This window comes from Amphiura filiformis, chromosome 20 (genome assembly GCF_039555335.1).
Source record: "Amphiura filiformis chromosome 20, Afil_fr2py, whole genome shotgun sequence".
Classification (NCBI taxonomy): domain Eukaryota; kingdom Metazoa; phylum Echinodermata; class Ophiuroidea; order Amphilepidida; family Amphiuridae; genus Amphiura; species Amphiura filiformis.
In genome coordinates, this window is record NC_092647.1 from 57,714,655 (window position 1) to 57,728,864 (window position 14,210).

Sequence of the window (14,210 nt, forward strand, 5' to 3'; positions counted from 1 at the left end):
TGACCAATAAGGCCAAAAAAAGCTTTGTCTCAAAGCTCACAAGTGGTTTGAAAACAAATGCGAAATGTCAATTTTGTTTTATTCCCGACTTGGTATTTTTATGCTATTTTGAGAAGGAAATCTGATTTTCTCTGTATTTTTCCAGAAAAAATTAAAATAAAAAAAAAATTTTTTGAAAAAAAAAAATCCATATCTCTTTTTTTTTTTTTTTTCAAATCACACGATTTTACAAATCTGCCATACGAGCTTTGAGACAAACCTTTTTTTTTTTTTACCTAATAATTCAAAAGAATGTCTAGGTCAAAACACGGTTAATGGTCAAGAAGGGTTTTGTAGATGATGAAAGTTTTAGCATTACCTTATTTGCTGAATTTGCATGGTTGTGGTATTTACCATTTTAATGAAGCATATTTTTTTTCACAAGTCATATGTTGATATTGTCTAATGATAATCAAATGATCAAATACATGTTTTAAGCACTTGCAACACTCTACAGCTACTCAGGATGCATTCAAAATGACATTTCATGACATCAGCTATAGTATTTATCACAGGATTAGTTCAAAATTCAGAAAATCAGCTTCCATTGGCCTGATGAGTAGGTTGTAGTTTCAATCTGTGAAGTTGGATATATTTTGTCTACATGTTAAATTAAATATGCTCTTCACATTTTCAATCTAACTCTAACCCTAATATTAACCTCAAGGGTCAATGTAACCTTAACCCTAACTGTAAATCCTAACTCTAACACTACAGCCTAACACTAACCCTTACCTAAGGTGTGACCCAACTCTAACCCTGTCACTTATCCAATGTCAATCCTTCAGACAAAGGTTCAATGGACATAATCATGCTCAATTTGCCATGGAAGTGATGATATAGCAGGATTAACTACCATAGCAATAGACAGAACTTAGGAATAATTTTTCCTTTCTGGGAACTATTGACCAAATTTCAGCAAATAAGGAAATTTCTGCCATTTTCAACAGTGTGTTTATCACTATTAAAGGTAACCTGATCCTTGCTGGGGTATAAAAATAGCATTGAGGCACTAATATGAGTATTAGAGAACACAAAGTGACAATTACACATGAAAATTAGAAAATAATGTGCAATTTGCCAGTCACTTCATTTATTTTCTGCCACTTCTTAACATTTTCTGGGAACTGCATTCAAGTTCCCACATTACTGCCTTTTTCTATGCCCTGGCAATAGATGTGTGGGTGATTCTCTGAAAAGAGTAACTTTTAAGTCCCGCGACTTCCGGCGCTCATAAAAGTTTTAAAAGCGGATTTTTTCTTTCTTTTTTGGCTTAGTCATGGACTTTTGTATGTATAAAATAGTTAAGAACATCCAAGTGGGGAAAAATTAATTTCTTGGAGTCAAAAATTCTTCAATATCTGACGACCCTCCTGAATACCCCATGTCCCGATGTCACGCACCTAATTTGAGTGATTTTGTAGTATTTTTGTGAGCAAGTGTGGGAAGTGAAAATTACCACTGACTGGGGTAAATATCATGTCTAAGAAGGTTTAAATGCTTAAAACCACTTCTAAAGTCAATATTATGGAATAATTCAAAAATTTGTGTCAAAAAATTGCTGTCCCTTGGTTTTGCATCATTGCCGTCACATTGGCATCAAAACGACTGGAGGTGAAGACCAAATATCAGAGGTCAATAATTTGACCCTGTACGATGCCTTTACAGACGACGAAAAACATCAACCCGAATAGGTGCACATTGGCACTCTTTTCCTGCCAATTTTAGGGTATCTTCAAGTATACACGCTGCGTTACCTTTATTCAACATCATCTCCAAACGTTTCTGATCAATTTGATATAAGTCTTATTGTTGAAATTTTCCGGAAAATAATGATGGTTGAATATGTCCCACAAGCTGTTGTGGTGATATGTAACACGTGGGTAAGATTAACCCTGCTATTAATCGTAAGCAATGTCTGAACCATCATCTCCGCTACATCAGTTGGCGTCACAATTTGCCGTGGCGGAGATGATTCTCTATAGGAATTCGTGTAGAAATATCATCTCCGTCACATCACCATCATCTCCATCACATCACCGGATCTTGAGATACAGCGAAGTCCAGTTTAGTTTATCAGAAAATGCTTACCAATTCTAGACCTTCTCATCTGTATGAATTTAATTTTCAAGTAGTGTGAAAACATTACTGAAATCAAATGTCTGTGACGGAGATGATTCTCTATAGGAATTTGTGTAGAAATATCATCTCCGCCACATCACTATCATCTCCATCACAGCATTGTCATCTCCATCACAATTGTTGTTGACCTTTATTTGACCTTTGACTCAGACAACATGGAATTTACTATTTGGAAATGTAATTGATATTGTATGTGTTTACTATGTCAATAGAAATTTATTTAGTTATTTCAAGCAAAATTATGAATATACTTAAGTTTGTATAAAAAAATACTAACAGACATGACATTTTCCGTACAGCCTGCCTCTCATTGTCCCAACTAAATGACGAAAGTACAAAATCATATTTTTTTTAAATGAAAAAAGCAAACATGAATCAAGCAACTTACAAGTTATCCATAAAACTCATAATTAAGAGTTTTAACAAATTTTTGTCCTTATTTCTTTTTGGCCTAAATGTGACGGAGATGATGCTCACCTGGCACAACCTGCAGATTACGCCCTCTATAATATAGAGGGCCCTAAAGATTGCGCCAAATATTGTTTTCATGCACTAGAGACTTACATCCTTACAGATATGTAAAGGAAACATTTTTATAATCATTTTCAAATTCATATTTGCCTATCTTCAAATAGTACACCTTTTCAGAGAAATACCCGTGTACAATTTTTGAATATGTCGCCCTGCAATGCAGCGTTCACACAGTATCTATGCATACATCTATGATAGATGTCAAAGAACAGGGATAAAGACCTGGATCGTAATTCTATAGAATTCTTTTTATCATGCTGATCACTCGCAACTGAAAGATTTGTATCTTTGAAAAGAGCGGTATTGTATTCAAGCTATGATTGCAGACATGCACAGGTGATAAGTGCAACCTGCTTGTAGTGCAGGGCGATATATTCAAAATTGTATATTTCTATTGCTATGGTAGTTAATCCCGTTACATCATCTCTTTTATGGTGAATAAGGAACACAAAAACAACAGCAACAACAAAACTTGTGTTTTCCCACAGTGTGGCTAGTTTTATGACTAGTTTTGTGCCTAGTTTTAATATGAAAATAACACTTCTGTCTTTTACTGTATTGTTCTGATTTGGCAGTAGTACATTCTGCTCCAAATGACAAAAATATAAATTTTCCAAACTATTACACACTTATTCAAGTACCAGGCCTATATTCTCCATTATAAGCTTATGTCTTACTCAAAATTTATTGTCTTTATGCCAGCTGCCAACATGACTACCTGGACATCCGTGATGGTAACTCAGAAAACTCAAGAAGGCTAGCCAGACTCTGTGGATCCCAGACACCAAACACTATTATATCATCAAGCAATGCCATATTCATCAAATTCAGGACTGATGCAAACAACGCCAACAAGGGGTTTAAATTGAAATATAGAATAGGTGAGTAATGGACTGTAGTTAGGGGTAGCTCTATACTCTCCCATCTCTTGACTTAAGTAAGCATGAACATCACCATCAGTTTTGTTCATATTGGGCATCATGTTTCCCTCATACATCCAAAATCCCTGTTCATATCCGTCTGGCCATCAAACAGCATTGTGCCATCATGTGGCCAATCACAGTGATCACATAATTGTGATATCGCAATGATAGTATGGAGGCCACACACAAAGAAAATAATATTGGGAAATTATGCTTATATACATTGGTGTTAGATTCTTAATTTCCTTAACGCTTAATATTTATAAATGTATCCGCTTCTAACATGATCAAATGGTTTTTCATGTGGATTTGTAGCAGATGGATTGGGCATTTGTCAGGCCATCCACACTCAGATTTAAGCTTATTTAGGCAATGTAAATGCATCATTAAGACATGGGGAAAATATTGCATCGCAATAGTAAAAATAATATCGCAGTGTTATGGTAGGTGTCAAAATCGCACATCCTTACTGACTAGATAAGTCTTCCTGGGCACTTGTGCAATTTATGCATTTCAGATTTTGATACCTATACCATTTATATTTATGAGAGCATAAGCATAAACAGGGGTCTTGGGTAAATGTTTTTGGATGAAAACTGATGTAACTAATCACCCTTTTTGGATGCTGTTGCTCATTCCAAATGTGTCAAACAGCATTTTCTTTGATTGGTCTGCATGGGTACATGACTGTCTGAGAGAATAAATAGATGTTATTATAAGTCATTTGTGACATGAGTTGATCCAATCAGACCAAAGTCAGAATTAACCACATAACCAATATAATTACATAAACCTTTATGTCTACATCAATATGCTAACTATGTTCTAAATATTGTACTCATAACAGCAATTTGTGGTGGTACATTCAGTGGAACAGAAGGCCAGATCACCTCACCCAATTACCCCAGTAATTATGCATCTGACTCAGAGTGCAGGTGGTATCTGCAAGGTCCTACTGGCCACTATATGACCTTCACTTTTACCAGCTTCAATATTGTGACTGATAATAACAACTGTACTGTAGGAGACTTCTTGGAGATTTATGACGGACGAAATGAAAACGGTATGTGACAAATTGTCTGGAGAGCATATTTTATTTGTTTGTTTTGCTTTTGTTTTGTCTTTGTGTGTTTTGTCCTTGCATTCCAACTGTAAAGAACATGGAAGAAAATTCCATCCCCAGTTCAAAAAGATAAGAAATGTCTCCTATCCATCAGCCTGTGGTTCATTTCATGTGTATCACCCACAGTAAAAAAAAACCCTCAAAATATATGAGAACTCCTCGTTAACAACAAATCAAACAAAATCACTAGAGCAGCTCCAAAAATGCTGGTATTCTTTGTTTTCACCTCATTGGGTAAATGAGTAAAGCTGGCCTTAAGGATATTATTTGTGGAGGTTTTAGAAAGCTATTTGTTGCATTTTTCTTGGAAAAGAGGTTTGAAAGTTTTTGTATGTCTTTTTTCTGTGCCTTTTACAGCTTAATGCTAAGATTTGTTACAACTACATATCATTGCTTTGTTATCTTGAGTAGAATTTAATTAGAGTTATGTTGGCCTTAGCTAAAAGGCCACATTTTGTAAAAGTGTTCCCTATATTCTGATCGCCATAATCTCAAATCTTATTTGATTTTTTCCAATCTTTCCCCCAACAGCTACAAGTCTAGGTAGACTATGTGGATCATCAACACCATTCCCAATTGATACATCAGATAGCTTTGCTTATCTTAGATTCAAATCCGATGGGTTAAATACAGCGGGAGGATTCCAATTACAATACAGAACAAGTATAGAAGGTAAGATATGCCATATGTATCAAATTGGCTTCAATGGATACATCGTTATTGCTAATCTCAGATTCAATCTTTATGGGTAAAATACAGCTAACTTTCTTCACATGTCAAAATATCGAGAGCTATAAAATGAAAACATCATAGCTGACAGCATCGTCTGACGATCAAGCAGTTCCTCAAAAGTGCCCCTGGTAAAGCTAAAAAAATTATGTCTCGAAGTCTTGGCGTGTCCATGTCAGCTGAAACGGCAAATTCATATTTTACTTCCTCTTCTTTTTTTATAGTTTTTTCCTGTAAATTCATCAAATTCTGAAAAAAAAAATTGGAAGAAAAGTTACACAATTCGATACTCGCATTGTTTAGGTATAATAAAACAATTGGTATTTGTACTTCAATTGTGTAAATCAACCACAGTTTTATGCTGTGTACTTTTGAACACTCGAAGATGACATCTTAATTCAAAATTTAGTTTAAAAAAAAATTAAAAAATTAAAATCTTAAAACAAAAAACCTCATTCTGCATTCGTTTTTGTAACTGCCATGGGCTTTGAGTGTTTGTTTGTTTAGCCTAAGTGAAATAAGCAATTAGTGTTGGAATCTTAATTTTAAGTTATTCTTAAGTAAAATGAAATTTGAAAATATTGTAGGGCAAAATATTAATTGCGTAAAATACCACTTACACATTACAAGTTTTGTAATCTGGTTTCTCCTTCCTTCAACAGTGTGTGGTGGGGACTTAGTAACACCTTCAGGGTCATTCAACTCGCCCAACTATCCAGGAGAGTATGCACATGCACGTGTTTGCACATGGAGCATCACGGTAGCAGCAGGTCATATGGTGACACTCAGATTTACAGATTTTGATATTGAAGAAGTTGATGGATGCTATTATGACAGTGTACAGGTAAGCTTTAAATTTTTATGTTCAATATAACTGAAGTTTAACACTTTTGATCCAAATACAAAGAAATTATTCCTACCTGTTATGTTCAATATGTTTGCCATGATTTTGAGTGGCGCATGTGCCATCAGTTACGGAATCCCTGGTCTAGAGTACTTAAATAGTGAGTTATAAAGCAAGAAAAGTTTAAGGTAGGTCATGCCGGCGTGTCCAGGATCAGAGGGGCTTTCAGAGTTATGCAGGGGACTTAATGGCTAAAATCCCCCCAAAACGGCTGATTTTACATGATTTTTAACAAAGTGCGGGGGGCTTCAACCCCGAATCCCCCTGGACATGCCACTGGTCATGAGGTTCTTGCAAAAGTGTAACTCAACAGTATGTACATAGCATTGAATGTATTTTTCATGTGAACCCAAACTGTTTATGTTATATTTAGGTGTACAATGGTTTGGTTGATGACTCTCCATTGATTGGTAGCTACTGTGGTACCAATCCACCAAGCGTGATTCAGTCTAGTGGTAATACTATGAGGGTCGTGTTTACATCAGATGGTAGCATTAGTGGAGGAGGGTTCTTGGCCACATATGATGCACAAGATTCTGCTGGTATGTTGATACTATTTTTATTTCAGTGGCATTTATCTTTCAATTCATAAGATATGGTTTGTAGGCCGTAATCAGAAATTGGATTATTTAAATTGGTATGTTTGGATAGATGATAAACCTGGAAATAAAAATGGCTGCACTAATATTCAATTTAAGCTACAGATATTTCACTTCCTAATGACATTGACCAATTTTGTAATCCTTTGCAAGTTATTTCATAGTTTGTGGAAGAAATAAACCATCTCCCTGAGATAAGCAAGATTTTTTTTCAGTCCTAGCTTAAACATTAACTATTAATAGTAATGATTTTCTCTAACTTAGAATCCCCATTATTCTTTGCTCTATTTTACAGTTTGTGGAGGCAGTAAAACCATCTCCCCTGGTGATAACCAAGAGTTTGTATTCAGTCCTGGCTTTAGCATTGCCAATTACAGTAATAATGTGCAGTGTGAATGGGTTATTGAAAATACAGCAGTGCAGAATACTTCTCTATACTTGACATGGGATCCAAGTTTCAACGTGGAAGGATCAGCAGTAAATTGTCTAAATGACTATGTGGAGATACGGTCAGGTAAGGGTCTGTTTGGGATGTTTGTTAATTGCTTTTAGCCTGGTCCAAAAACATTAAGTACATTGTATTGCAATCATGCTGTTGCAATTGATGATTCATGTTTTCTATATCTTAATGTTTTTATCAATGATCAATATTATGAGCTAACATGACTTAAAAAGCTCGGTAGTCTGTAATTGTTGCCAATATTTGGCTAAAAATCAATGCATAAATATTCAGGGTACTTTTATTTTCCAGACCTTCTGCCTTGAAACCCAGTTGCAAATTACAATGATTTTGTGATTTCTTTCAGGACTTGACATGTCAGGTCAACTGATAGGGCGATATTGTGGTGAAACAGTTCCAGAGCCAATATCAGCTCCATATCGCAGCTTGTACATACAATTCAGGTCTGATGCTAGTGAGCAAAGAACAGGATTTAAGCTGTATTATTCAGCTTCAGGTAAGAGTCAAGGAATTTAAAATTGGAGCATAAAGAATGTGTACAGCTTAATGCTACTAGAAATATGCCATATTGGAATGTCTTATGACATAGAAGGTTGTACATATCCTCATTATATCTTGCAGATGAATGTGAGATAAGCATGTTCTATATTTGTTTTTTATGAAATTCGTATTGCTACTTTGGCAGATTTTCGATTTCTTATTGAAAACTTAAATTTGATAACTTTTTCATGGACCATTTGAACCCATGCCATGCACCACCATTTGAAGAACCCTGGTGTATACCTTTCAAAAAACAATAACAATATATTCCCCTTAACTGGTACAGACATCCTGATATTCATTTGAGCCTGGCCCATAGACTGAATAAGCTAAAATAGAATTCACAGAAATGACATCTATTGATAGAAAGCATGTGCAAATTAAAGGGTTTCTCCCCTTTCTCAAAAGTTTATAATGCTTAAAAATCATCTACATAATCCTAGTTATAGTATAGTAAGGGATTATAATTACATCTCATTTCAAAATCTTTCACCCACGATAAAAAAAAATTAGTTCAGCAATTATATGGTATATTAATATTTTTGTGTCTGATATTTTAAACAAATACAGAATGTGGAGGATTGCAGTCTGGCACAAATGGTGTCATAACCAGTCCAAATTATCCAGGCAATTACAATCATACCAACCATTGTGCCTGGCTTATCATAACACCTGAAGGAACCACCATTACTGTAAGTAAATCCATCTCCTCTTAAAAAAGTGGTTTTCTTGACTTAACAGGGTGCCTTATCTGACAGCTGGCATTCCGCAGGGCACCTCTTCTAAAACCATACCTTGCAGGTTGGGATTAAGAGAGGTAACTGCTTCCCAGCTAGAGTACCAGTGCAGTACCATCCACTACCAATGTGTGTACTGTACATGTGATTCCAATGTGTGTATCCTAACCCACACATGTACTCTAGAGTATCAATGAAGTAGCTGGGCAGCTGTGTACCTCTGGGGGTGACATTACTAGGAATCTGGTTGTGTTAGTTTAGAGCTACACTTACCCACTCATTAATTTGATAAAGGAACTTTTTGGCATCAAAATACACAGGAGGAATGTGACAAGTATAATATGACATCCGTTTCTTGAAGTAGCGAAAAACATTTCAATTCAGCTCTGGACCATTGCATACACCCCTATACCCAGTCATTTGTCATGAAACTAATAAATAACTGTTTTATTTTGCGCACCTTTTACAGCTGACCTTTACAGATTTTGCCATTGAGACCCAGACACACTGCGGTTTTGACCGTGTGTACGCATTAAATGGACGGAACCTGGATTCACCTCAGATATCTGGTGAGAATCCATGGTGTGGTCAGCAAGCACCACAGCCTGTGACATCATCCAGCAATCAGGTTCTCTTGGTATTCCAAACTGATAGTAGTGTTAGTGATAGAGGATTTAGGCTGGAATGGACTACTGCACAAAGAGGTCAGTCAATGTAAAGGATTGTCAAATTTGCAATTTTTAAAACATGAGTTATTATGAAAATAAGACTCAAGCTTATTTGATATGAAATAATAGCTAACTCGCTATGGAATATTTCAGTGACATTCGTCTAAGTGCCCCCATGAGGGCAGATCGACGTTGACACTGCAATCTTTTTCCTGTTCACTGAACCACATAAACAACAGAAATTACCCATCGTGCAACCCCGCATGCAACACTAGTTCGCCAAATAATTGTGTCCAACTAGATTCTCATGATAAAGTTATCCAGCTTGGGATTGATTCAAATACAGGTTTTCCTATCTACAATCAAAGAAATTAATGTTAGTACACTCTGGCAAAATAACTATAAATCGATGCCCCTCTCCCCCAATTCAATGTTGATGAAAGTAATTTTGACATTGGGCTCTCCAGTCCCCCCCAACATTGGTTGAGGGGGAATGGGGGAGGGAAGGGGAAAGGGGAAGGTTTGTACTTCTCATCAAACATAGTTATACTAATTTCACTGAACTCTCAGAGCAGCAATGAAGAGTTCCAACATATTGTCAAAGTGTGCCAACTATTTATTTCTTTGATTGTAGGTATGAGGCTACCAGGCCATTTGTGTTTCTAAATTTCATTTTGTGTTTCTAAATAGTCAATTTGTTGAATTAAATTCCAACAAAATATCTAAATCACCATCTTAACATTCTGGCTTAGATTGGGATGATTTTGCCTTCAGATACACTGTATTTTGATTGATTATGTGTGTACATGTAAATTCCAAATTTTGACTTGGATTTCATCATTTTAATGAGTGCCACGGAAAAGTGACGACTTTAACACACTGGATGCCAATTTGGTAATTAGGAGCTGTGATTTTTAGGCCATCTTTCTGGATCAGTCTTGATTATACACTATAATATACAAATATATACTGCCATGAGAGGTTCTGGTTAAAACTATGGGCCCGAGGTGAGATCAATAGTACTATTTTTCCTGAGGGCGCAGCCCAAGGAAAATAGTATTAATTGATCTCAACGAGACCATAGTTTTAACCAGAACTTCGAATAAAGGCAGTAAATATTTGTTTTATATACTTCATTAATATGTTCTTTGTTCATTGATTGGTTAAAAGATTGGTTATTTGACGTTGCTCTCCAGCTTCTATCCTGAGTGAACAGCACGACCAATTTAAGCACAACCTATATTTTGCCCGTCAAAAAAATCGAATAGGCTAAATCGGGCTAACCAATTACAGCAGCGCGAAATCACGCTATGGCGGTTTCAAGCGTGCGTGAACTGTTCCGTCGCATCGAATGCGCGCACGCCGGAAGGCATGGTCAAAAGTACTATTTACGGCTTGGAGGTACTATTTACGGCTCATCCGGGACATTGAAAATACTATTTACGGCTTAGAGGTACTATTTACGGATAGGAGTACCGATAGTAGAACTATTTTTGGTCATGTGATCCACTTTTAACCAATCAATGAACAGGAATATATTAATGAAGTATATAATGGCAATTATGTTTCCAGAAGAACTTAGTTATAATGATGAATTGCTGAATACTTTTTTTATGAAGTGAATAAGCCTTTGTAGTGCAATGATTCTTCCTATAAAAAAGTGGTTTTTTTAATTTATAAAGATAATGTTTCTTTTTCCCCAGGTTGTGGTGGCAATTTCCATGGCAACCAAGGCACCATAGCATCAGACAACTTTGGATCCGGCCAGTATGATCTTAATACTGAATGTGTCTGGACTATTACCGTGGAAACGGGTTATCATGTGGTACTGACCTTTAACAGTAATTTTGATGTGCAATCAGGTGACAATGTGAAGGTAAGTAGTACTATAGTAGTTAGCTCATTCTTATAGTTTCAGACCTGAAACTTTTCAGCTTTTTAGCAGATTTCAGGTTTTGTTGTTGCTCATATTTATGTGTTTTCTTTTAATTTCAGCCCAACTTGAGATATTTTACCCCAATTTCATGCTGTTTTAAAGCATTTTTTAGCATTTTTAGCTTTTTTTCACTAAAGGTCAGTTTCAGGTCTGTTATTTGTTTGGCGAAAAATATGAGACTTGTAGCATTGTGTATAGATTTAGAATGGAATGCACACAGTTGGGCACAGCACTTGTTGCTAATTTGGCTTTGTGTAATGCATGACTGGAGCATGTTTAGTATGCGAGTTGGGACTTCATTGATGTGTTATGGGCCAAACAAACTATAACCTCCCATATGTGCTCAATCAGTTTAACGTACGGTTACATATGAGAAGCTATTGATGATATTTGAGTTTCAGACTACTTCAAATTATTTTGATTTGGGGTATTGTCAATTCTGATTAAAATATCATATAATTTACATTTTATTCCTTCTTGATTGAAATGTACTTTTAAAAGTCTCTTCATAACTAATCTAAGACAAGATTTCAGACAGTGCTTGATAGTGTGTACTATGTCCTGAAATTACAATGTCAATTGTTGATGCTGAAGACAAAATTGTGCGTTACATTCCCAAGTACACAAACATGATATATAGTCCACACCAAATAGGTATGCGATAGACTCTTTTCATGTTCATTCATTTGTGGAAACAGCCTTGAGCATGTGAAATGGGAAAAGGTTTTAAGCGCTCCACAGACTCCAAGTATTAGACGTACAATATTGTATGTAACATATCTACGTTATATAATCTATTGCCATTCTATTTCCAGTAATGTTTAAGTTCTATCGAATGTTTGATGACGAAAAATCGATAATATGTTACATATAATATCTAGTAGAAATATATTATCGATTTTACGTCATCAAACATTCGTTAGAACTTAAACATTACTGGAAATAGAATGGCAATAGATTAAACAACGTAGATATGTTACATACAATATTTTACGTACAATAAAAAGTCTGAATACTGCTTTAGAAGCCCCACAAGCTATGGAGCATAGACTGTCTCATCTCAATAACAAGTGATAATTTTAATAAGAGCCAACATCCTTTATATCAATTTAGTTCAAATACATATTTATTACCAAAATATTGATGTTATTGCTCCTTTTCCACCTGATGGTGGCATTCACAACAGGTCTATGACGGCAGTGATGATGATTCATCTCTACTTGGCACTTACAGTGGAAGCACTGCTCCAGCCGCTGTCACATCATCATTGAATGTTATGAGAGTCAAGTTCCAATCAGATGCCAATAACCAAGGCAATGGTTTCCAAGCAACATGGAGCACAGGTAATCATATGGGATGTGGTGTAATCAAGCAAATCATTAATGATCAGGAGTTTTTCAAATTTCATATTGAGGACTCAATGCAACAAAGCCTTATCTCCATTAGCTCCCTTGGGTGATGTTGTGTATAAATGCAGTTGTGCTTATGAATAACATTCACAAAATTGTCATGCTCGCAAGTGTTTCTTTTTCCTAGATAAGCGATTATGGTGCTTTCCAAATCGCTAAAAATTTTTGCTGCAAAATATTGTGCGTCACAGTAATTATAATAACTGGTTATTCCCAGTAGAGGTAAATATCAAAAGTTTATTATCCACTGACTCTCTACATTGCTGCATTTGAATTGTGGGACAGATGTAGTGAACGGCAATGACCTCCTAGCCAGTTCCGATCAGGGTAACACCTGGCTGTCTGTATAACCTACCCTGTGCATCATGGATTTGAGTTGGGCTTACTATTATAAACTTGTTTGATGTTAGTTTGGTCCATTTTTTGTGACACTTTCTTGACACTCAAGATTTGCGCAGCCTTAAGTGTAGGAGTAAACAGAGTGAAAAAGAACTGAGTAAATTATGTCTGTTTTATGTCTGACATCAAATAATAATTTTGATACTCAAAATATTTATACAGCCTTGAAATGTGTACTCCCCATTCCAGAAAAATACAGCACTAATTTTTTTAGATTAAAAAATATTATCAACTTGTGCCAAATAAAACACAGCTTAGTCCTAATTACTCATTTAGTTCTAACTGACAATAAAAGTTAATTTCACTATTTGGCAAAAAATTTATGAATTAAGAGCCAAACCTCACAATCAGGTCTAAAGACTTGTGGGAAGTCTAATTTCTATTTATATTCTAATATTTGGAAAAGGCATGTTTCATTCTTTTATAATCAATCATTTAATTAAAGTAACACAAAAAAAGTGAAAATTAGAATTTTGAATGCTTTGACTTTTTCCAATTATTTGATTTATGTGACCCGATTGTCAAAAAACTGCCAAAAATGCATGCTTTTTGCTATTTTTCAAGAAATTAGTAAAATAGTGAACCTTTTCTATTATCTACAGTTATGATTAGGATTGAGCTATGTTTCATTTGGCAGAACTTGATAATATTTTTATAAATCAAAAAAAAATTAGTGCTGTATTTTTCTGGAATTGGGAGTAGGCCAACATATAAGTGACAGTATAAATTGTGTCCATATTGGTACATTTTTTGGTAAATTTGTACTGAAGATATACATTTGTTTCCAAAACACCTAAAATATTTAGGTCTTTTAATTTTTTTTAAATAATTTGTCATAAAATTCATATGTGACACAATCTGGTCCATGGGGGCCAAAGGAGGCATTTTTGAAAAATGAGTTACTGTAATTATTACATTATACATACAATAGGCTATCATTTACTGAAAACACCAAAGGTCCAGCATACTTGGTTCTAAAGTTATGAAGTTTTTTGATGTCTATTTTCTTATGTATTTTCTTGTTTTTTTACTCCATATTTTTACCTTTATCTCAGTTTCAAATTTGCCGCC

At 35.2% G+C, this 14,210-nt stretch overlaps 1 protein-coding gene across 1 annotated transcript in view; it reads left to right on the forward strand.

The window, feature by feature from the left end:
• The window catches only part of LOC140142103 (cubilin-like), a 167,333-nt gene that overhangs the window by 130,577 nt on the left and 22,546 nt on the right, over positions 1-14,210 (forward strand). Inside the window, 11 exon segments of the mRNA XM_072164062.1 lie at positions 3,415-3,593; positions 4,483-4,698; positions 5,290-5,430; positions 6,150-6,331; positions 6,765-6,933; positions 7,286-7,504; positions 7,797-7,946; positions 8,561-8,682; positions 9,197-9,431; positions 11,099-11,271; positions 12,518-12,674. Coding sequence (XP_072020163.1) covers positions 3,415-3,593; positions 4,483-4,698; positions 5,290-5,430; positions 6,150-6,331; positions 6,765-6,933; positions 7,286-7,504; positions 7,797-7,946; positions 8,561-8,682; positions 9,197-9,431; positions 11,099-11,271; positions 12,518-12,674 — 1,943 coding nt within the window.